General features: G+C 40.4%; 1 protein-coding gene across 2 annotated transcripts in view; it reads left to right on the forward strand.

Moving 5' to 3' along the window:
* The first annotated feature begins 7,163 nt into the window (after positions 1-7,163).
* Positions 7,164-25,419, forward strand: part of TBC1D9 (TBC1 domain family member 9) — a 48,558-nt gene continuing 30,302 nt past the window's right edge. For both annotated transcript variants that reach the window (XM_084205134.1, XM_084205135.1), the window contains exons 1-2: positions 7,164-7,526; positions 21,135-21,245. In XM_084205134.1, coding sequence (XP_084061260.1) covers positions 7,400-7,526; positions 21,135-21,245 — 238 coding nt within the window. In that variant the 5' untranslated portion in view covers positions 7,164-7,399. The remainder of the gene's footprint in view (positions 7,527-21,134; positions 21,246-25,419) is intronic.

Consider the following 25,419-nt stretch of genomic DNA (forward strand, 5'->3'; position numbering starts at 1 on the left):
CTCTCAGTGGCTGTTTTTAAGCAAAGAGGAAAATTTCACAAAATTCCACTTGTTTTTTGAGCTCTACACCACTTGCAATATCCACCCGAAAAAATCCAAAATATAATTTTCTGTAGAAAACTATTGCCTATATATGTAGTCAGCTGCAAAATCTGATTTATTGTAGGTAGATTTTCCTAGGTAAGGGGACGGAAGGGAAATGGTTACAAATGACTGATTAATCATTTGTAAATATTCCTTAGGGAATAATTCCTTATTCTTACCAATACCTACTGGTCCCTTATTCCCTCTCCAAATTCTTCCCATATAGTTCCCTCGGGATAGGTAGCACAGAGCAACTCCTTCTGTAGGAGCCCCTACACAATCACAAGCAAATATGAAGTAATTGCTCAGAGCCCACAGCAGAAATGTCCTCCAAGTGGAGAGGAAACTGTTGTTGTAGTCTGAAGTTTGCCACTAATTTTGCGTTTTTATATTCTAGCAATCAACTTCTGTACTTTTCTGAAACAATGATATGTGCTGGTACTCAGCCAGCAGCTGTGCAGAAATTGCATCCACGGTGTTGGTTTCTGCATTCTTTTGGGTAGACACACTGCTGTAATAACAAAATAAACTACCACTCTCTTCTGCTTACAGGGAGAACAGGGGGCTAGAAGAAAGCAAAGAGGATTCTAATGAAGAAATACCCAATTTTGTGGCTTGGACTCCAGAGGTGAGAATGATCAGATTTAACAAAAAGGCTGAGGGGTGAGTTGTGATTAATATCACCCTCCTTAATATTCACCAGGTCATGGCAATGTCCCCCTGTAGTGACCTCTGCAACTCAATGTAACTCAGGAGCCAGCCAGCACTCACTTGAAGGAATATACCTGTGACCAGGCATTTTCTGACTCATTTTCCCTCAGCTACCTTATTGGAAGGAGGAAGGTTAATCCCAGACATTGAATGGAGATGGGATAGGCCTGAACTTCAAGCCAGTGGGGGGAGGGGGCAGTTGAGGTTTTTTGTTTGTTTTGAGCATAAGCAGAGTGGGCCTTCCATGCTGCTTCACAAAATTGATTCATACCTTTCCCTTTCCTCTGATAATCAAAGATTTTTTATCTCCCTCCACCTAAATATTCTCTTGCAAACTTCCAAAGAAACTGCAGATTTACTAAGGGTGCAGTAGACATCACCCTGGGAACAACCTCCTACCAAAGTTACAGACCTGCATTTCAAAGCCTCCTTTTGTCCACGCCTTTTTGGTGAATGCTGAAATATATAAGGGGGTTTTTTTATCTACAAAGCCAATAATAATAATAATAATAATAATAATAATAATAATAATAATAATAATAATAATAATAATAATAAAAACTTGCATTCTTTCTTCTTTTAGGTTTCAGAGAGCTCATGTATTAGTTTTATATAGCAGGGTGGTTTCGGTGAGAAGCTGCCAGAAGCTTTTGCTATGTCTGGTGGAGGCAATGCTAGCCAGCTCTAACATGGATCTGCTGCTGGCCAAAGTAAAGCCCATCAGCAACGGTGGCACCACCTCTGGAATAAGAAGTTTAAGACGAGGAAAAATCCTCAACTGCACAACTGCAGCTAGAAAGGAGTGAGTGAAACACTGTGAGTGCTGAGGTCAGTGAAGAAGGAGCGGGAAGAGGAGGAACCAGGTCAGTGTTCTTTTACATGGCTTGTTCAGAAAATTTGCAGAAACCAGTTCATCTGCTTGGGTTTTTTGCAAGGCTGTGTGGAACTACTGCAATGGCAATCCTCTTCTAAATTAGACCAAGTACAATGGCATTATTTATGGGGGATTTTAATGCATTCCACTGCAAATTAGGCAGCACTTTTAAAAGAATTCAGCTCCTCTTATTTCGGTATCTTAACTCTTGGTGCTGTCATATTATTTTCAACAAGGAGGCAAGTGGTAAACAGTTTATTACCCATCATTTACATGTCAAACCAAGCATATTTTATCAGCATTTTGGCAACCATCTAGTTCCTTCATGAACATGTAACAGAAGTTTTTTAAGAGTCAATTCAGATAGCAGCTGCCACATAATAATTTTTAAAGTATTTAGTCACAGAAAGAAACATCGAATAAGAACCTAGCTCCACTGATTGCACTGGAGTTGCATTATGTGTTTCTAATACTTTGTAAGCAAGTAGAGACCATCGCAGACACTTAAAATAAACTGGGTAAAATGAAAATAAACAAACAGCAGAATAACTTGTGAAATACTTAAGGTAATGATTGTTCAACTATACCCCATTTGTCCCAATAAATAACTGCAAATTGACTTAGCTCTGTAAATCCTCTAATACACAAATGTTTAAGTGGACAGACCAGTATCTTGGCTTTTACTTGTTTTAGCAGGTAGGTTTATTCCTCATTTTTCATAGAGTGTTGCTTCTCTAAATTATTTCACATCAGATGTGCCCTCTGTTTAGGATAACACAGATGACAAAACTGGTGTATAGAAAAGCAAGGAACATCATTAAAATTTATTCTGAATTTAAGGATAAACAAACCCAACTACTTTATGAGTGAGCTATGTTAATTAGGTCTTATGACACATATCAAAGTATTTAAATTCAGGTACTTAGCATAAGTAATTAATGAAGGGATCCTGGGGTAAGTAATTGGTGAGTATTAATACTCTTAAAGCCAAATTAAGTCCAGCATTTCTCTGTTGTCCAACATTACTTATGTTGTTCTTCAAGAAATCTGTCATCTCCAACTGGTTAAAACAGTTAATTACATGAGCATGTAATGAAACCATCAAAATCTTTGAAAGCAACTTCATTCCTTGCCAGTATTTGTTTTCAAACATTCTCACTCATGTCATACTAGAGAAACAGTGCCAAGGAAGATGTTGGCTGAACTGGTTTGGTGACTTCTCGTCTGCCTGGTTGCTGGTGGCTCCAGAAGGTGCCAAAAGGAAGATGCAAGATGGATTTGGATCACTGAATTTCAGAAAAAGGGCCAATTCTGCTGTTACCAAGATATATACCTCTTTTTTTCTTTTTTTTTTTTCCCTAGCATCACACTAAAACATAGTAGTTGTGTCTTTTTTTAAGGCAGTGCTGCATTAAAGTATCAGCTGCCATCAAACGTTTGTTGGCTTTCCCTTTATGTTAGTAACTGGCTCAGCTGCATGCAGTCTCCTAAGGCATATTCAAAGAGCTGTTTTTCTTCTCAGCTGTATCATTGTCAGCTTTGTTATCATAGGAAATGTATTATCTTATTTGGAGTTTTCATTCTTAAACCTTTTCCCTTTTCATTCCTCTGGAATATAGCAGATGTTGGAGGTCAGACATTTATCTGTAGAGTGATGCAGTTTGCACATGTAAAAGCAAGCAGGTCTATTAATTAGCTAGTTAGACTTAACTTACTATGGACTGGTTAGTCTATCACTGAACTTTGTTACAATAACAGAATAATTAATCTACCACGGTGTTAACAAATACTTCCAGGGTGAGAATATAATTGTTCTTGCACAGTCTTGTGGAAGCAGGTCCTGTCAAACAAAGCTTGCTTCTATTTTGGCAGGGTGAAAGCTTTGGTCAATAGAAATAGTAGGGTTGGTATAACATGTCTGAATTTTGCCAAAGAAATTTTATTTGTAACAACAGATTGTATATAAAATTAACTTGGTCATAACATCTGGGTGTAAAACCAACCCACAGAGATATTGGACAATAAGGGGATAATAGTTTGTGGGAAAGCTGGTAGGAGTCCCTGCATAATTTTAATATTCTACATGATCAATTCTGTGCTAAAGAATCTTTATGACAATTTCTCTGAATGACATAGGGATTGACAAGATAAATAATGATGTAAGGTCACTGCTACATCAGGACTCGGGTCACTCTACTATAACTTAGTGCTTATGTGCACAAACCAGACATAAAGCAAAGGGTGTCAGTTAAAACCAAGATAGGGAGCACTGCTTTGGAAAGCTTTTCTGAATGACGATTTTGGATAAAATGCTCAATGTGTTCCCGGTGCAGTGCTGTGTCAAAAAAAAAAAAAAAAAAAGATTCAGACATAATGTCTCCAAACTAAGACTTTGCCTCTGTCAAAATAAAATCAAAACTGGTAAAGCTCTGTTAACATACAAAGTCCACCTCTGACACCTACACTCCAGAAATTATCTGAGTTCACAGGATGGTGTAGACATGAAGGAGAGCTGGAGACTGTGAGTCTTATCCAACACACCTGAGGAAGCAGGGTAGCACACAAAAAGATGTGTGGGCTGTGGACAGGGACCTGCCTTGCCCATGGAGAACCTGGAACACCAACAGGGCCTTATAAAGGGGTCAATATGACACCCAGGGGAGTTAAATATAGGGAAACAGTTTTTACCAACCAGTAACAGGTCGTCCATTTCTTGTGAAAGAACAGCAGAACTTCACACACACAAAAAAAAGGCTAAGAAAGCTGCCATAAGAGAAAAAGTGGACACACAATAAGAGAAAAAGTGGTAATTGGCATACTGAAGAACAGCTGTCATAATCATAGAGAATTGATCTCAGAAGATGAAACTGTTTTATTTAACCTTCCTTGGAATGGTAGATTCCTCATCCAGACTGAAAGCTTGCAGCCAGTCTGTTTCTCCTGAATATATACACCTGTTTTTCCAACCTAAGTAAGGTGTGCATTTCTCAAAGATTATCATTCAAAATTTTGATATTTTAACTTTGCTCCTAGTCAACTGAATGGCTGTATTGAACCACTAGCAAATGCTAGTTGGCTGTGTCTAATGAAGAGATCCATTGAAAGAAGGTCTTCTGGGGAATAAATTATAAAATGTCTACTTTATTTCATCTTTTTCCTGCTTAAATAATGTTAATATCCACTAGTATGATGATATCAGACAGAATGGTTGTCCTTCTTGAAGCATGTTTATTTTCTCCCCTGGGAGGTTTATAATATTAAATAACTCTCAGTTTGTACTGATATCTGCTTCTGATTTATTTTTCAAAAATAAATGGCATACATTATAGTTTTAAATGTAGTGGCACAGAGAACTTTAAACAGCTCCATTCAGCGTTAAAACCACACTGAGGTTCCAACTTTGTCCATTTTTTTCAACAAAATATTATAAAACATGCAGGGGCAAATTTTCTTTTATTTCCATTTCAGATTTTTCTAAATCCCAATTATAATTCAAGGGTTCTTATTTATTCAGAAGTTCTTATTTTGTTCCTGTCATGGTTTGACACTGGCCAAACGCCAGGCACCCATGACAGCCACTCATTCACCCTCCCCTGCCACAACTGGACAGAGGACAGAAAAAAAATATAACGATGGGGTCATGAGCTGAGATAAGGGAGAAAATACTCCAAGGGCAAAACAGGCTCAACTTAGAGGTACAAAGTGAATTTATTACTAACAGAGTCAGAGGAGAATAATGAGAAGTAAAAGCAGCCCTTGGAAAACCACCTTTTTTCCCCAACCCCTCCCTCCTTCCCACCAACAGCACGGGGACAGGGAGGTGGGGGTTTTGGTCAGTTTGTCACTTGAGCTGTTCTTCCACTGCTCTGGGAAAGAGTGAAGAGGCTCTTCTGCATTTCCACTCAAGGTGCAGCTGCCCTCTGTGATGATGAACATTCTCCATGCTGCAGTGGAACTGAGACCAGAACTGGCCATTTTTAAGTGTACATCAGGGACAGTCACCTTCCCCCCCCGAACTCTTTACTTACCCAGTAACAACCTCATGACTGCTACCTCAGACCAAGCGTCATTTCTCCCAGGACCGTGTTTCTGCCTTCACATGATGGACACTGGGTACCAGCTCCATGCCAGCACCAGCTGATGAAAGGCTGGACTCTACTATAAAGTGCACCTGCATGAGCAGTTTGTGCCCAGAACATGGCTTTATGTTGTATTTGGGGCTTAATTTAGCCTTATCAATATCTTTAATAAAACAAAAATATGTATCTGATTGGAAAGTAACAATTTTATACCTAAAGGGAGGTCAGTGTGTACAGTCCTTTCCTGACAACTTGGAAACCAAATGGCATTCAGAGCTACAAGGGTAGAAAATGTGTCATCTATACACACTAGTGTTCCCTTTGCTTTGTTCTAGGGCTTGTCAGGTCCTCAAAAATTACCCCAAACTTTAGCAGTAGGCACAAGGGGGTCTTCAGCAGCAGAGGTGAACTTCAAAAAAAATGTGGGGCATGGCAGAGAACAGGTACAGAAAAGGGGCTGTGGCAAGAGGGCAGTGTCACCTCCTCTGGCGGATGGCTTCCTTCTGGTTGAGACCAGAGCCTGCTCTTCCTTTTGACAACCAATTTCACAAAATTCTCTAAGCCACATGATGAAAAGGCCAAATCTTTCAAGGCAGGCAGTTAAAAGGGGAATCTTGGAATGGTTTGGGTCGGTCAGCACCTTAAAGATCATCTCATTTGAACCCACTGCCATGGGCAGGAACACCTCCCACTAGACCAGCAACATCCCAACCTGGCCTTGAACGCTTTAAGGGATGAGGTATCCACAGCTTCTCTGGGCAACCTGTGCCCCACTGTCCATTGCCTCTTCACCCTCCTACAAAAGAATTTCTTCCTGGTATCTAATCTACACCTACCCTCTTGCAGTTTGAAGCCATCACTCCTTGTCCTATCAAAAAGTCCCTCTCCAGCTGTCTTGTCACCCATTCAGGTACTGAAAGGAGCTACAAAGTCTCCACGAGCCTTCTCTTCTCCGGGATGAGCGACCAGAACTCTCAGACTGTCTGCAGAGGAGGCAGGGGACCCCAGAGGTGAATGCAGCCCTTCAGGCGGGGTCTCGCCAGAGCAGAGGGGCAGGCAGCATCCCCTTCCTCACCCGCCGCCCACGGCGCTTTGGATGCACCCAGGACGCGTTTGGTTTTACGGGGGCCGAGCGCGCCTTGCCGGCTCGGGTTCACCCTGGGGTCTGCCGGCACCCGAGTCCCGCGGGGCAGGGCGGCTCTCGGTGCGCGGCTCCCGTCCGCAGCGTTCCTGCGGAGCGATGCCGGGCGCGGCCCCGCCGCGGGCGTGCCCGTGCCCAGGTGCGGGGGCGCGGAGCGCGCTCCCCACGGCGCGGGAGGAGCGATCGGCGGCGCGCACGGCGCGGGCGCGCGCCGGTCCCGCGGGTTTTGTGCGAGAGGCAGCGCGGAGGGGCCGGGCCGGGCCGGCGTTGATGTCACCGCTGCGGCGGGAGCTGCCGCCGCCCCGGGCCGCAGCAGCCGCCCCTCCGCGCCCGGTGGAGCGCGGGTAGGCGGCGGGGGCCATGCGGCTGCTGCCTCCGCCCGGTGCCCACCGGTGCCCGCGGGGCTGCGCCGTCCGCCGCGGCGGCCGGGCATGGTGGCGCCTGATGCGGGCGGTGCGTGCGTGAGCCAGCCCTCAGCCCGCCGGGCCTGCTTTTGTCCGCGCCGGGAGCATGTGGGTGAACCCCGAGGAGGTGCTGCTGGCGAACGCGCTGTGGGTGACGGAGCGGGCCAACCCCTACTTCATCCTGCAGAGGAGGAAGGGGCACGGCGGCGATGGCGGCGGCGGGGGACTGGCGGGTAAGGGCGGCTGCGGGCCGGGCGGGGCCCTCGGCCGTTCCCGGGGCGCGGGGTCCCTCCGGGGCCGGGCGCGGCTGCAGCGGCGCTCCCCGATCCTGCCGCCCGCCCGAGCTCAGGCGCGCGGAATGCGCCAAGGTTCCCACCCGGATTTACGCGCCGGAGCCCGGTGTGGGAGCCCAGCGGTGACCGATGGCTCCGTACGTCGGGCTGCGCCTTGCCCCGTGTTCTGGGAGAGGTTTCTTGCCGAACCTTTAGCACGTGCTCCGTAAAATAAGACAATGTTGTAATTCAGAAATTTACGAAGCGAACAGATTTGCTTCGGCTTGTCCGTGTTTTCTAGATGTCCTTGTGAAGTATGTTGCCCGAATGCTTTGTTTCCGACTGCTGGCAGCTGCAAGACGCTTTAGTAGAGGTTTGGGTCATACTCATCTAGGTCTTAGTAATACTGTGCATATACGTTCATCCAGGTCTTCCACCCTTTCTTAAGCAATGTATATATATTTATATGAGATTGGAGATACAGAACCCAATGGTGTTTCTACTGGTACTTCTTGAATTGGTACAGAATAATCAAGCTATTTCTCCTGAAACCTGTGCTTTCTTCTTTCACGATAATTAGTACTTCAGGCTAAGCAAAATAAACATATGGATTGCATCTGTGTTTGATTCAAGGTCCTGTGCATGTTTACTGTGAGATCAAGTGTTTCTTCAGACCTTCAATGCTCTATGGACTTGTAAACAATTCATAATGTAAACTAAGGCACTGCTGTGCAGTGTGTTTTCATGTAGACTGTTGAGGTCTTCAGTCAGTGTTGTGTGTTGATATACTATCTCATTACTGTGTGGGAAATGACCAGCAGCCACTCCATATTGGCTGTAGATTTCTCAATTTTTTTAACAATCTTTTGAAGTGTGGACATGATTGACAAACCCATAAAAAACGTGTTTTGCCTCAAAAGTTCACCCCTGCTCTGCTTACTGAAACAATTTTCTCAGGCTCTCCTTTCATGGATTACCCTCTGGCCTCTCAAGGTCTGAAAAGACATTCTTCTACCTTTCTGACTTTGTTATCTTTGAATTAGAGATGGCCATAAATTTTCCAGTCATTTCTCAGTTATTGGGGAAGCAGGTTGAGAGTTTGGGGAAGTAGGATTCATAAATGTGCAGTCTTTTTTTTTTTTTTTTTTTTAATTTTTGTGGAGGCCAGAATAAGCCTGCAGCATTTGTTAGAAGTTCAGAATAGAGAAATAGTTATTCGTTTCTGCATTACCCCCCGCCTTCTGGAATTTAAATATTTGTGCGCTGTATCCATTATTTTAGTATGTGAATGAAGTCTGTATTGTCTGTATATGAGCATTATTTAGAAGGTGAAATTCTCCATGTATTTTGAAATCTGCTGTCAGTGCTCTTACTTTAAGCTCTTACTAGTGCCTGTGCTTTGCCTGGAATTGCAGCTGCTGTGGCATTGAGGTAGTAGCAACAAGTCCATTTCCAGGGGTTTTGTTTGTTTGTACAGAAAAGGGCTGGTAAAGAGTTGTAGCTTTTTTCAGTATGTTGCCAAAACCATAACTAATCAAACCCCTGTAACTAGCTAATTAGTTAGAGTTGGTGGTATTTAAAGGAAGGTATGGGAACTTACCAGACAGTGTGCTAAAATGGCAAGGGTTTGTGACACAGTGGTCAACAAGAGGTGGGAGAGGAAGGAGGGAGGGAGGAATGGATGTAGTCTCCAAGCCACTCCCAACGTGACGGGCACAGTAATACGTGGAACTTAGGTTTGGTTTTTTTTTTTCATGGAAATGCTGGAATTTTCTGCTGGTTCTGTTAAAAGCTGTGGTCTGCCAGTTAAGGGACAAGGAAGGGGGAGAAAGCCAGTGGATTGTTCTTGGTAGGAAAGACTGATTAAAAGCAAGGTATTGAGGGATCCAGCTGATCCTGAGTTAAAGAATAAAGCTGCTGACATAGTAAACAGGATATATAATTTGTAGTAGTTATAGCATTTCGGATGACCCTTTAGAAGCTCCCTAGATTATACTGATCTTGTGACAAAGGTGGAGTTTATCTGGTCAAAAGTAAATAGGAAAAAGAAGAACTTTTGGTATGGTGGGTTGTATTTTTTTTTTCTCCTTAATTAGTTACATAATACTGAAATTTGCTCAGATATAATCTAATAAGTTAGCCACCCATGAATATTTTGGCCTGGTTGCTCTGTGGGAAACTAACTTATATGTTCTTGAAGTTGACTAGAAATATTGTATACAAGATTTTTAACTGTGCTAGGGATGATCTCAATTCATGTTTGCAAGAGAGGATGTAAATACAGCTGTCCTTTTTTTTGTGATCTAACTTTTGCTGACTTATACTCCCTCATTATTGACTCTTGAAGTCATTTGTCTTGAACTGTAGAATGAGAATTGACTTTCAAATTGATGGGACTGTGGGTAAGATGACATTAGATGGCTTCACCATGTAACTTAAGCAGTGGCTAGACAGTGAGAAGCATTGATTCTCTGAAACTGTCATCACCAAACTGATCAGGGCTAAGTGTAATGCCCTTCTCTCCATCTGTGAACCTGGCATACCTCTTTTGGCATGTCTCAGTCTAAAGCCAAGTATTTTATGTAGCCTTGGGGGTGGGTGCAAGTTCTTTTTGTTGGCTTTATGTTGGAGCAGAAGAACAGTACTCGAGTTGTCTGTTCTCCTGGATCTACTCTGAGTGCCTCAACGCTTTGTGGGAAAGGGAATATCAGTCACTTTGGGGGAAGGGGTGAAAAACCTGGTTTTCTCCTCTTGGCCTTGGTTTATGCAGCAGTTGAACAGAGAAACTCTTATTTAAATACTTGTTTGGACATTGGAGACATTTTCTCCACTATATTGTATTGTAACAAGTCAGGAGAATGATGATGATCTTTTAATGCGCTAGGGCAGTGCTGATTAGCGAGTCCATAGAAGTCATCTCTGCTAACAAGGTGTATTAGATCAATGGTTTACTTCAGAGATATAGCTGTTCTAATAAGCAGTGTGGATCCATTTTTATACTGAATTAGGGTCTGGACTCATTTAAGTTATTGTGTCACTGTCATTACTAGTCAGATCAGTGGGGCTTTTCTTCATAGGCATGCCTTAATTGAAGGGCTGTTTGGATTTTATTTTCCTTTTTAACAAGAAGAAAATAGAAAAGATTTTAAATTGGATTTTAAATTGGATTTTCATAGCTGTTCTGCAAACTCACATTATCTTGCATCACTGCATTAATCTTCCAGGACAAGACCAAAAAATGTACTTTTCTGCTTTAAAGGTATTTGATGGTTGATGAGCTTTCTCTGTAATTAAATTGTTTCATGCCTTGCACATAATGCCATGCCCATATTTGCTTCTGTGTGACCCTTGGTCAGGAGTTTCATCTTCCTTTTGTTCACCAACAGGGAAAGAAGTATTTTCTGTCCTCATATTCTTCTTGCTTCTCTGGGCAGCCGGGTCGTTTGGCCTGTATGACATAATTCCTTTTTCAGAGGAATGTGGTATATTTATTTCCACAGCAGCCTGCATCATCTGTTGTTGTATACAATCTGTGGCGGAGGCATTTGGACAGAATATGAACCCAGATCTCTACCATCATTTGGGCACTGTGCCCTGTATGACAGTATTACTTTTATGGATGTAAAGATCTGGAACATGTCATAAACTTTTTAAACAACTAAAAGGTCATGTTATTAAGTGTATCTTGCATTCAGATGCAAAAAATAGTTTTAAAAATGCCTTTTAACTGCTTTCTGTTATACTGTGATAATGTTTGCCAAACTCTTCTACTTCAAGACATTATAGTAAGGAATTATTGTAGCTGGTAATGGATGGCAGAGCAATGTATTCACTTGGAGCTTACAGGAAGAGAGACTGAGGCTGTGGTACAGTTAGCTGGTGGCTACTGTGCTCCTTTTGCCTGTGTACTGTGCTCCTTTTGCCTGCCTCCTTTTGTTGTGTGAAGTAGAGATAAAATTCTAAATGACTTTGTTTAAAATGTTATTGTGAGATCTCTGAATCCCAAGGGAAATAAATTGTTCTTAGCAAGAACTGTTTTTAGAAGTGAATTATTTTGCAAGTAGGGTATATGCACTTCAGCTGGGACAGTGCCTGTGTGAGAGATGCAGTAGGAGTTGTAAGTCCATGCCATGTTGCCAAGAATGATTCAAATGTTTAGGCAGAAGAGAGCAGATGGAAATGTGCTGACTTTTGGTGATAAAAGGATCTGATGAAATACTACTTCTCCCCAGATATTTTTGCAAAAGGAGTTGTCATTTAATTTCCACACAGGAAAGGCAAAAATGAGAGGTTCTGAGCTTGGCTGGGTGATGTGACATATCAATGTCAGATCTAATATAATTTTTAATACTGTGACAGTGTTCTAAATTGAAAAGCTTTTCTGCGGCCTTGCTGAACAACACAATTAGTATTTCACATTTGGAGCTAAGATTCTGTCTTGCTTGCAGCCTCTCAGTTCGGAGAGTTGAGAAGAGATTACTTGAAAACCTGTTTATGCTTGAGACTTAGAAAAGCTTTTGGCCAGTTGATCATCTGCATGAACAAAGTATGGGCCATGTTGTAACAAACTGACACTTTCTGCCTTTGTTGACTCAAGCAGTTGGGATTTTGCATGTCAGACTTGAATACAAATAATGCGCTTTCTGATACTTGAAATACACAGTGTTTATCAAAATGGATGCAATTAGCATAATGGATAGGGGTGGAGAGCCTATCCATCAGCTTGCCATGATTGTTTTGGCCCACAAGAGTGGAAGCTGGTCTCTCCTGCTCTGCTTTCATTTGCCAGTACATCAAATCTACTCTGATACTCTTGAGCTGCTCCTTAGGATCTGCTCTGGGTGTGTTTACTTCTCCACACCATTTCCACTTCAAGGAACATGCAGATGTCTAGGGCTGAGTTGGTGTTTGATTCCCCAGACTGACTCACAGTCTTTCTGTTGAATTCCCAGATGCTTTTCCTAGTTCCTCACTTCCTGCCTAATGCTTCTCTGCATCTCCAGCTCTTCTGTTGGCTCTAGAGACAACATCTCTAGTGCCTGAGATGTTGCTTGCTGTAGCTTTGCTTCTCCCTCTAATATTTCTTGGTCAAAGGCTTTCCTTGCATGATAGTTTTATCTCCAACACTGTGGGTAGTGTGGCCTATCCCGGCTGCTGAGCTGAGCTGCCTGTGGCCATTTTTGCCCTTGAAATAATGTTACTGTTTGGCACCTGGAATCCCGGGGTGGCCTGCTCTTTCTCCTGAGATCTCTGTTTGTAGGAAACTCTGTTGGAAATGTTGCACAGGATCACAAGATAGTAAGCAATCAGTCTAGGCCACTTACCAATTTTCTGCATTATACCAAGTTTGTATTGCTTACAGGGTTTTTGTTATTGTTCTTTGTCCTTCACTGAGTGGTGTAGAAGCAGCACTTCTTCACATCAGTTTCCATATTTCCATCACTCCACTGTCCAGTTATGCATCCTTGTAAGAATGTATAATATTTCACAGAAGTTTGGGCCCTTGATAGTTTCAATTAGATTTCTGCAGAACTAAAAAAGCTTCCCCAAAGTGTGCTACCATATACTCAAATGTTTTTGGAACTTAATTTGAACATGTATTCTCATACAGTATTTCTTCTTGTATTTGATACAGACAGAATCTCCTCATTTTTATCCTTCACAGCATCACACTTCATATGGCTTTTCCAGAGACAGGAGTTGTCCCTGCCATTGATTTTCCTAACGTATGATGATACAATGTGTATAAAGAGCTGTGAGCATTTGACCGAAATCTTACTTTTCTTTATCTCATTGACCACTATTCATTCTTCTGTTGTCTGATCAATGTTGATATTCAGAAATTACATTTGCATTTTTGACTTTAAATCTGGTGCTTAGGTGATCTTAGGTTCTAGAGGACTTTTTCCAAATCTTTCCAATTGTTTTCTTTCCAAAGGAAAGGTTGTATTTTCTGTACTGGATTTCTGATTTTTTTTTCCTGAAGTTTCCAGATAGGGGTGTTTGAATTTCTACCACAGCAGTAATCTTGGTTTCAGCTAGTATATTTTTAATGTTTTGGATTTTACTGTTCTTTCCTCATAATCTGTCTTGTTCTTTCCCTCTGTTTTTTCCAGTATTTTATCAGCCAGAGTTATTGGGATCTTCTGTTCAGCATTGTTCATTTCCCTGGTAAAGTGCCTCCTCTGATAGCTTATTGATAGCTGATTATCCATCTGCAGGTATTCAGTCAGAATTGTGAAAATTTAAAATTCTCTTTTTCTGAAGCTATTGCTTCTTTTCAGATTTAGCTTGTATTTCAACACACTTCAGGACTGCTCCTTCTGAGTTCGGGCTGTTTACTGTGCCCCCTTCAGTCCTCAAACTAGATTCAGTTTACAGTAATTTTTCTTAGGTTAGGAGTGGTGATGTTTGGAGGTTTTTTTCTGTTTTGTTGGCATTTTTTTTTCTTAATTCACTCATACTTACTCGATTTGTTCTTTCATGTAACACAGTTTATCTGAATCTTATATTGGTGCAGATACAGATTTAAATTTTTCTGTTGGATGAAATCTATTAAATTTGCTTATGCTACTCTGACAGAATGGGATACTTTAAAATAATTAGTTGTGAGTGAATTTCAGTGATTTCTCTACTGTTTTGGTCTGTGATACCTGATTATGCTTTTCCTAAGTGTTTTTTACAAACTTATGAGTAATTCTTTATATCACACCTAGAAGGCATTTGATAACTTCATCTATATTTTTCTCACTGTTTTCCCATAATTTCATACAGTCTGCTGTGATTGATATGTAGTATAAAATTTTTTTCAGTAGTGTTGTTTTTCAGTGTTCAGAGAAGTTGTTTGGGGTTTTGTCTAAATATCAGATTTCTCTGTGTTGTAAGCCTTCACATTCCTCTAATTGTGGCATGTCCTGTCAGTGCTCGTCTCTTTCTGTGAGCTTCAGCTTAGCAGAAGTTACAAAGAGTTGAAAAAGCTGAAAGTCTAAACCCAACCAGATTTAGGTTCAAGTTAAGATACAGATTTTTTACAGGGTTGGTCATGAGTTGTTTGGACACCTTAACAAGTACAGCTGATCCCTTTGAAATTTACATATTTGGAGATAAGCTGATTCAATCACAATTGTTAAACTTGAAGGGTGGATGAAAGCTTTATTGTTTCTTGCTGCTTTATCTCTTGGTAATCAAGCCAGATATCACCTTGGACCCTTCCCAAGCTTTTTCTTTAAATATTAGTGGTTAGTTTTTCAGTCTTCTCTCATTTGTGTTCATCAGCCTGAAGACAGAGAAAGTAACTACTGGTTTTGCTGCTTTTTTTACTAAATGTCAGTAGAGTGACAATTGTTCCTCAGAATCAGTTTCACTGAACACATTTGAAAACTCGTGTGCTAATAAAAGGGTGGCTGGACAAATCTGTGGTCTACAGAACTGTGTTTGTAGGAAGAGAGGCACCAAAGGTAGGCATTGGGGAAAACTTAACTAATCCTTTTAATCCCATTCTTAATTATTTAAGAACCTGATATAACTATTAATTTATTATTTAATTAAAGAATATTAATTGTTGTAAGTCCAGAGGAAGAATTTTGTTTTCTTGATACCACACTAGATGCCCATATAAGCCACATGGGAAGAGAGTTAGAAAGTAAATCTTTAGAGGTCATTTAACCTTCATTTATATGAATGAACACCTATTTAAAAAGTGTAGCCCTTCATGAAGTTTTATGGGCAGTGTTCACAGTGAAGAGGTTATATTCTAACTTTTGTGGGTATTACTGCCAGTATTGGAAGTTCAAGACTCAGTTATTTTTGTGTGGTGTATAATATTTTCAATTTATATAGGCTTTCCTGTGAAATTAAATCAAGTAGCATTGACCCTCCCTTTAAAAAGGATTTGTCCATAGTATTGCCCGTGGAGTTCAGGCTGTTGTTCTAGGTTGAGTTTTGACAGACAGCTAATGAGATGATCTCATCCTGTAATAAAAAATGAGAGAGCTAATCACATAAATTGCCTTGAGAAAGAATGGAAGAGTGAGGATTCATTATCCTTAGTATGAAAAACAATACCTAGTGCTGTGTGCTTTAGTTATATCTTGTTAGCAGTTCTTGTTTTTATAGCTCAGGAAGCAACACTTTAGGAAGAGTTTATTCATTGTCCATTGAATCAATATAAAACTGAATGCTCAGGGTGTAAATATGATTTAAATCAACCCTATTGATTGAAGCTTTCTTAAAGATCAGCTGACATCTACAATCTAAATAGGTGCCGTGGGTGTTTCAGGTTTATGACCAGAGCTCATTATGTGTCCATCTTACTTTAGTGGAAAGAGGAGTCATCAGCATGCTTTAAATACTGAGGGCCTTTTAAGCCGTATGTTTTTGATTCAGTGTTGGAATGTCACAGTGCCTGTTTGGAAAAATTCTTGCTTGTGACACATGTGACATTCCAAGTTTTCCTGGTTGTGCTTTGGGCTCCTACACAATTAGGCTGCTGACATCCATGAGACTGAGCGACAGCTCAGGAGCCTGACTCTGAGAGTCTCAGTCCAACCTATATTATATCTCACCTCTTTTTAGGGTACTATTTTGTATTTATTCTTTATGCTAAAAACATGTGTGCTCTTTGTTTATACATTTTTAGGTAAAAATCTTGAAATGAAAGGTATTTTGAGGTATGGGTTTACATCAACCTGGAAGGAGGATGAGACAGGGTAGGGCTCTTCTCCCTGTGAAGAGCCATGTGAATAACATATGTTTGGACTCTGGCAAAGTGGGGGAAGGGAGGGCACAGCAGTCAGTGGCACCAACTGCAGGGTGATGTCCTTCAGTTTGAGGCAGGGTGTGACACGAGTTGCCTGTGTCACTGAGGAATGGATGTGTCACAGGTCCCTGGTGTGTGCTGAAAGGTTACTACTCTAAGGTTAGAAATTACTAGGAAGCATCACTGTCTGTTACTATCCCAAGCTTTTTGGTGCTTGGTGTGCAACAAAGCCATGGCTGTTGGCAGTCCTTAAGCTTTGAAGTGTCGTTATTTATTATAATTCATTGGCTTCACTGTTTTAATAAGGTGCACTAGAGGTAATATATAATCCAGATCCTCACTTTTGACTATGTAATCCAATTTACTTTGAACAGGTAAAACACAAAACCTCTCAATTATAATACTGCTGTGAGGGGGACTGCAGAAGGGTGATAAAGACTACTCAGTCTTTGTGGTTTTAAATGAAAACATGGCTTTCTGTGGAAGAAGGTTACTGTTTGTCATAAGAAAATCCTTTGCTAATAAAGAGTTTATTCATGTGTACAGTGCATAAACTTGCCTTTCCTTTAAAAACACCAGTAATTGATGTTTTACAAAGTCAGTTGCAAATTATTATGAAAGATAAAAGAAAGAAAAGAAAGAGAGAGAAATATTCTGCAGCAAAGATCTGTGCCATGGATATCCAAATAGTCACAGATATTGTGACTTACGACAGGTGTTCGAGTCTATGTACTCTGAGGTGTGCATGCTTTAAATGTACCAGGTGGATTCTACAGGTCATCACTTGATTTCATTACTGTTTGTGGGCAGTTTGTAATCAGTCTGGACTGTAAATCATCTGGGATACTGGTCTCTAGCTGCAGTGGTGTTTGGAAGAATCTCAACTGGCTGAAGCTATTGGCTTAGTTTTCAAACCAAGATGACCTGTCTTTCTGAAAAATATGCTTTGGTGAGATAGAAACAATTTGTGAAGGGAGTCTGTGTTATGGAGGTCAGGCTTCATGTGGTCATAATCGCATGTAGCAAAAACAACAGGTTGAAAATTGGTTGCTCTTTTAAGGACACAAGTAGAGCACATCATACATTAATTCATGAATATAAACTACTAATCTGTACTTTCTGCAGGGATTACAGGCTCCCCCTCCAGTTTATGACTAAATGTGAGCCACTACTGACTGTGGTCAGATAAGTAAAATGTACTGTGATTTCTCCCTTCTGCACAAAGTGCATTGGGTAACTGAACCTCTTTTCCAGTAATTCCCTCTAGTGCATTGTATGTCCTTCCAGTAACATGATGCAAGAGCAATTGCCCAGGCCCTCAGCCAATTGTGGCTTTGTATTCCCTGGTTCCAAATATTACATATCATTCTTTTTCCTCTGCTAATGCCTATGTTTTACAGAAAAGAAAGAGAATACTGATCAATCTTCTGGACCTTTGCTTTAGAATTCAAGTTTGCAAAAGAGGAACCTAACTTTATTAAAAAGTTGTATCAAGCAAAGTGAAGGCATTAGGCCTCCCTTTTCCCCTCCTGCCCCATGTATAGGTATGGTTGCTCTAGAAGTTTGGCACGTGTGTGTGATGGGACTGTTTGTACATAAATGGTTACTCATGCTTGAGTGCCATCAGGATTGGGGCTCCCATCAATTAGCCAGATGCTAATCCTACAAATTATACCATGTGCTTTAAATAAAACTTGTCTCATGAAAACCTCTTGCTTCAACAAGGGCTTGTAGACTTTGTTTTCTTACGTTGGAAATTTCTCCCCTTATTTGTTTATGCAGTCAGAAACCTGATGAAACAATGGGAAAAAATTTGCAGTCAGTATAGTCATGTGATTTGATGTCTGGGTAATTCACTGGCCCTTGCCCAAGGGCCAGTCTAATATAAGGAATACGATTCTCGGTTGCCTGTTCTGTTTCTATAGAAACTCAGTTACTTAATCATGTCTGAAAAGGTACTTGCTACATAAAGAATTCATGAGCTAATGAACAGTATTAAAATTCTCTTAATATATATTTTTTAATTTTCATTTCTACTTCATGTAGAAAATCCTCAAACAGATTATCAGTATGAACTGCTGTGATTTCATTCTGGTTGCATCATATGTCTGCATTGCAAGAAAACCCAACCAAACAGCAAATACCCAAACCCACAACAACCAACACTGACCTAACAACACGAAAAGTTCATGAAGGAGAGGAAGCAGGCCCAGCTGCATGCTTGCACGAGTTTTCAAGTGATAAAAACACATGCTTTTTTTAAATATCGCATGTATCATCTGTCAAAACAGCTATTGCATGATACAAGTAAAATGTTACTGATAAACTGTCAGTTGCAGTTATCTTGCTAAGCTCGGATTTGAATTTCCCTGCGATGTTCTGGAATTCTGTCAGATTTCTTCCTATGACCTCACTACATGGTTATTTTTTCAATTTGTTTACTGAAAAGTATTCTTTGTTTTCTTTTCCTTTCCTACCTGCCATCTGCTGTTTCAGTCACTGCTAGCTTCTCTCTTTTGTTGGTGTTTTTTTTTTTCATAGTGCTCTTCACATTTCTTAAATACATTGCTCTGTCTTACAGTGGTTGGTGGCCCAGGGGGATGTTCCTCTCCTGTCTACCATATCCAGGGGAGGAGAAAGTAGGATGGGAAGTTCCTTTGAACCTGACGTTGCTATACAAGTCAGTCGGTTTATTCTGACTTCCTAATCTTACCTGCCTATCGCAGTTTTTACAGCGCTCCAAGAACTAGGGGCAGTGTTGGCAGGACCACCCACACGCTAATGAATTTGGAAATACAGCAGGAGGAATGAAACAAGCATGTTTTTAAAGAATACAGGGAATGAGCAGCGTTTCTGTATCTCAGAGACGATTGCATTTGGCCAGCATACAACTTTATTTAGATATTACATAATGCCTGTTGCATATTTATTACTGTCAGTAGTCATGTGAAGCTGAAAAGCAAAAAGAAAATATTCCTGCTGTATTTGCAGCAAACCCAGATGATGAACAAAGTGTAGTGTCTGGCTTGGTCCCCACTTTAATTGAGCAGTAGTGGCAGCTTTACATTTTTGAGGATTTTGCCCTTGGCTGAAGTGACAATGTGCTTTCTAGGCTAGGGCCATACTGCATTTGTGAAGCTCAGATGGAGAGGAAGAAAAAATTTAAGGTATATTTCAACCTACTTCATTCTCCTGACTTTGAAAGGAGCCAGGGTGTATCTAGAAGGGCTGGTGGAAAATTGTTCAGAGGAAGCTTGTCAGTGTACAACCAGTAATCAAAATGTGTGAGAGATGAGGGGCAACTAAAGTTAGTGAGACTAATGTACATTGGGGTATTTTACATTCATATTTTGTGTTTGCATTCTATAATTGTCAGATAGCTTTGTAGTACACCTTACTAATAGCCTGATGTGCCCAGACTTGTTTCTCATGTCTTGCATAATTCTTGGATTAAGAAGTGGTGTATGTTAATTCATTGAGCAGAAAGAGATTACAGTTGATCCAACATGAGAAGATCTGTATAAAACAAAATACAAATAAAAGCAATAGAATGGGGAAAATACAAAATGGTAGTTGGGGTATTTCTTAGTATCAGTTTCAGTTCACATTTAAGGGATCTACTGAGATGGAAAAAGGGTACTGCTTTTATATCTTTATGATGCACAGCACAAATCTGAAGGAACAGCAAGGGAAGCAGTATTGCATATACCAGTTTCAGCAGAGAAAAATGAGGAACTAATAAAACTATGACAATAAAAGATGAACACATGAGACATGAAGGGAGAAGAGAACTTCTGACAGGAGAGTTTTAAAATGTTTTTGGTGCTTGCAGTTTATTTCAGCTGCTTGAAAAAATCCTCTAATTTTTACCCTAATAAATATTTTCACACACAAAAAAAAAATCTCTGAAAGTTTCCATTTGTTGCTTATATATTTCAATTTTTTTTCCCCAAACAATTTTCTGAGAACTTTGGCATGAAAATTTAAATCTGACATTGCTGCAGGGGAGATGAAAATTCTTTGTGGAGATGAAAAATGGGAAAACTTTTACATAGTTTAAAAATAAATAGGTCCTTCTTGCAGGGAGCTTGGGAGGGTAGAGTTTTGTTTTATGTGTAGTTATTATAAAAATAGGATCTAGAATTTTTGGAAATATAGTTAGGAATTATTCGTAGCTGTTGGTATGCGATTGTTGGTGGCTCTCTCAGTAGCAAATTTTCAAATCTGCTTCTGGAAAACAGTATGGCTTTGTCTTTCCTCAGTAACCTTTCATATGAAAACCAGCTTGACTCTTAAGGCATTTTGATCCTTCCTACCCTAAGTAATCAGACTGTTAAGTAGCACAATTATTTTTGCTGGAAGTCTTTAGTTTTACCTAGCTGACATTCAAGTTTTGAACCTTTACAGGATTGGTAGGATTGTGTGGGATTTCTTGTTGGTGTTGGAGGAGAGTGTGTAATTGGTAGGTTTTTTACTGCTCGGGGTTCTAGAAGTGTATGAAATACAGGAAAGAACTAAATAACTTTTAAACATGATTTTATAACACAACTACCTTCTGCTTTGCTTCAATTTGCCTGTCTTTATGCTAGCATTGATGTACATTAAAGAGTTGAAGTTTTGTTTAAGCTGAAGATGTTTCCCTGTTAAATCACTCTTCCTCTTTATAGCCTGAGACAAGCATGATGATGAATATGTAGATCTGTGTTTTGCTGTGGAGGGTGAACTGGAATGGGGAGGGGCTGCAAAGCCCTCTCCTATGGGATTTTGAATTTCCCATCACTGTGTGTTCATCAGAATTTCCTCTTCTACAGGTCTCCTTGTGGGTACTCTTGATGTTGTGTTGGACTCCAGTGCCAGAGTGGCACCATATCGAATCCTCTACCAAGCACCAGACTCCTTGGTCTACTGGACTATTGCCTGCGGTAAGGACAAATACACTGACATAGATTTTCATTCTTCCTGGATACTGTGTCACATAACATAATAAGAGAGCATCCTTCCTGCTGAGCACAGTCATGTCAGGACAAATAAATGGGTCAGGATAAAAACCTGCTGTAGAGGCAAAATTCAGTGGCAGCGGAGTTTCTGCTAGTCAGACAGAGGGGAGGGGTGTGTTAGGCACAATGACGGAATGAAACCAGAAATGGCCATGGAGCAGAGATGAAACATCTATGATTTCCCAGTTTTCTTCACCCAAAGATGTTCCCAGACCAGCAGTACCAATTCCTCCTCCTTGTGTGCTCTTCTCTATGGCCAGGGCTCACTCCTACAGCAGTACTAAAGTGCAGCATTCCTGGGTGATGGGGTGTCTCTAAAGAGAGTGGTGGGAGGAGTGCCTGGGTTATAGCACCGCAGTTTACCCAGACAGGGCACCTGGCTTCCCTTGCAAAGTTAACCAGGAAGAAAATGCAGCACCAGCACTCACATTAATACTGAATAGCAAACAGTGAGACATTTCCTGTCTCCTCCAGGATAAATACCATCTAGATTCTAGGGATGCCCTGCCTCCTGGATGTTTATTTCAGACAGTGTGTGGTGTCTTTCTATGTATGATGTACTTAGAATTCAGCAAGATGGTAGCTAGGTTAAAGTTAACTACAGAAGTGTATGTTCTTACACAGATGCAACAATTTTTAAGAGGTTTGGTCTTTAATGCTCCAGTTTGGACAGATCTAGCAGTAAGACTGTTCCTTTTGCCATTATAGTAGCTAAAACAATTGAGCTGATATTTTTGTACATTAAATAGGTTTTTTCATGTATCAGATCCTGTACTTATTTCTGTAGTCAGGTACCTATTGCAAGTAACATAAAACAGAATGGTTTTTAGTCTCTGGTTTTGTCTGCTTTCTCTGAAAATAGTGTCTGGAGTTAAATGCAGAAGATACAGGTCATTTAGCTTTGATTGGCCCTTGTCAGGTCAGATCGTTGGTTTGATAGTGTTGCTTTTCAGTCTTAGCAAATGAAAACTTTTCAGTGCAGCTCCTCCAGCTCAAAAATTTCACTGGCAACAAAGTTTTTGACAACAGCCAAAACTATTAATTTGGAAGATAATTGAGAAGAGAGAACAGATGAGAAGTGAATACATGTCTATCATCTCTTTAATGGCCTGGTAACCTCCAGCACCCCCACTGCTGCTTGTCATTCAAAAATACTGGTTAATGATGCTGTAGGCTTCTTTTCAACTAACTGTGCCACTTCATTAGTGCCCATTCTCCCACTGAAATTTGACATTTAGATTATTTGGATGACTTTTCCTCCAGACAGATACCCTCTTGGAAAAAAAGAGAAGGAAGAACAGATGAAGGTTTACTATAGATTTAATAATTTTAGTTCAAACCAGGCTCTGTTTTAGGAGCATATGATTTCTGTGTGTGGCAAAGGTGACATCAAAGCTGTGTCACCTTCTGAATCCAACAGGAAGTTTTGCTAATAGCTCTTATTAGCACAAGTATTTCTTACTATTTTTGATAGTATCAGACCTGAAAGAAAGCATCAGTTAAAACAACCTTTTTTTCCTCTACACCCTTTTGTACCAACTCCCTGAAGATTTTAAAATTCATATAACATAATTTACCTTTATTGATGGCTAAGACTAAAACCAGATATTAACAAAGTTGTCAGTATTATGAAGGTTGTTCCCAAATCTGCATTTAACAGCTTTTTAGTGTCGTCTACTCTGCTGTGACCATAAGTAATGCATGTCAGCTTTCTGTGGATCTCAAAAGAGAAAGAACAGTAGAAGTACTTGCCTGTATGCTTATTTATTTTCATCCAGATGTCAGTGCACAGCTGTTGCCCCATATCACAGAGGAAGCTGGCTAGTACTCTGTGAATTAACCAGCTCCTGGGCTGACTGACAGGGGCCTTGCCCAATCACATCTCTCCTAAGGCTGCAGGCATTTCACTGGCCAGAACCTGAAGGGGTGTGGGTATCAGACCAATGAAAATATCCAGACTGGGTTTTTCTAATGCCCTTTGTAAGGAAGGGCTTGAGAATAAGCTCTGTCTGTTGCCACAGGAAGGTCTGGGTGAGTGGTCCTTTTGTCTCCAACTCACTCTCCTCCCCAAAGTCACCGTTACACACAACAGTTAGTAACCACCTCCATCCCATAAACTTGAAAGGGGGCAGCTGAGGACACAAGTTTTCTTGCTGTTTGCAGTCTCCCTTTCAAAGAAAATAGCATATCACAAAGCTCCCAACAAAGCAGTGTTTCTTCAAAGACCCTTAGACTGTGCATGTAGTCAGAAATGATTTTTAAGACTTTGGAAATAGGCCATGTGATTTCTCTTTAGATTTTTTTGCATGGCACCTATAGATAATATCTGTAATTTTATACCTACAATGCGTCCTCAAGATAAGCGGGGGCATAAAATGGAAGGAATAGTTATGAGTTATGGCCCCAGAATAAATAAATGTACCATACATGTAGAAATTTAAAATTTACCATGCTGCTGAACTGTGAGAATTTTGTTTTTCTTCTGAGAATGGTATTGTGGATTTTATGTAGAAGTACTCTCTCTTCATTTAAGCTGGTATTAATAAACATACTCTTCAATTATGAATCTTAGCCCTAATTGAAATTGCTAATGTAGTTAATTTATATATCTGTGATTTCCTTTTGTGGAATGTTTCTTAAATGCTTAGTCTCCTAATACCTGGTTGATAGTTTAGTTGTTTTGGTTAAATTAACAGACTGCATTAACGTAGTCTTGTCACTTGAGGAGAATAGTGTGGATCTTGCAGGGAGGTAAAATTTTACAGAGAGCAAATAATTTATCTCTGCAGCCTTGAAGCTGAGCAGCCCAGTGTTCCCTAAGGCTCAGCGCTGTGGTTATTTTATGAAATTGCAACTAAAGCAATTCCTTCTGAACTGATCAAGGGGTGTTAAAATTATACAGATTACTAAGGGCTTTGGCTGCATTTAGCTATGCAACTTGAATTTGCTCTGCACTGTCCCTCCCTGTTCCCTAAGGGTAGACTGCTGGTTATTTGGTACTTGTAATCTGTTTTTACAGAAATTTGTCTTTTTCTCATGCTTTCAATAAAGAAATAATCTCCATCTTCAGTAAGTAGCTGTACAGAGCGACTCGAAGAAATGCGATTGTTTTGTGATTTGTTTGTGACATTGGTCTTGCTCTGTGCAAGAGTATTCTGAGGATGAAAGTAATCCAGGGAGGTTTGTCTGCTCTAAAATCTGTCTGTTTAGACAGATTTGGATGTGAATTGTCTTGGATATTAACTCTACTGATCCTCTAGGCCCTGTGAGGATTCTGGCTGGTGAATTTGAAGCCTTATAGCTCTGGAGGGAAGTCTTGTTAACAGCCCTTTCCCCATTGCAGGGTTGAGTTAAAGGTGTCACAGTTATGCTGGAGAATTGTTATTTACTTTTCAAGAATAGCCTTTCATATTGTAGTAGCACTTCTGTGTCCCATGTCAGTGTCCCCCCCAGTGTGCTATGCTCAGTTTAAGGTGAAAATGGTGCTATATCTAAATTCTGTTTGGAAGTGAGCAACTTTTTTAGATCCTTCTACACCTATAAAACCACTGGCTTACAGTGGCTTTGTGTGCTTTGTGTGTTTTTCAGATATAGAACTGCTGTTAGTTTTTTTTTTTTAATGGTAATTTATATGCATTTTCATGGGCTCTGTATTTTGAAGTGCAGTGTTTTAACTGTTAAATTTGGTTTCTTCTCCTTTCCTGAGAGTCAGAGTTATTGCTTAATTTACCTAAAAGGCCCATGTCTGTAAAATGGTGAATACTTTTATATGCTAAGATAGGTAAAAATTTGTAGTTTAAAACATTGCAGCAAGTATGTATTTTAGCCCTGAACAAAGCAAAGAAAAAGACCTAGCCTGTCATGGTGAATTGTTGAGAACTGGGGTGTAGGTTTTGGGCTGATTGTGTGACCTGCTGTAGGGGAGACTGGGGGAGTAAATAGTGAGATAATGGAGACAAAAAGCAGCCGGGAAAAAAAAGAGATGTATTGTTATGGGTTGAGAATAATCAGCCAAAGCAGTTTCAGAAGAAGGGATGAAAAATAATTGATGAACCACAAACCAGAAAGAGACAGCTTTAAGAAATAGTTCATCATGATA

This window comes from Fringilla coelebs, assembly GCF_963513975.1.
Source record: "Fringilla coelebs genome assembly, chromosome: 4".
NCBI lineage: Eukaryota > Metazoa > Chordata > Aves > Passeriformes > Fringillidae > Fringilla > Fringilla coelebs.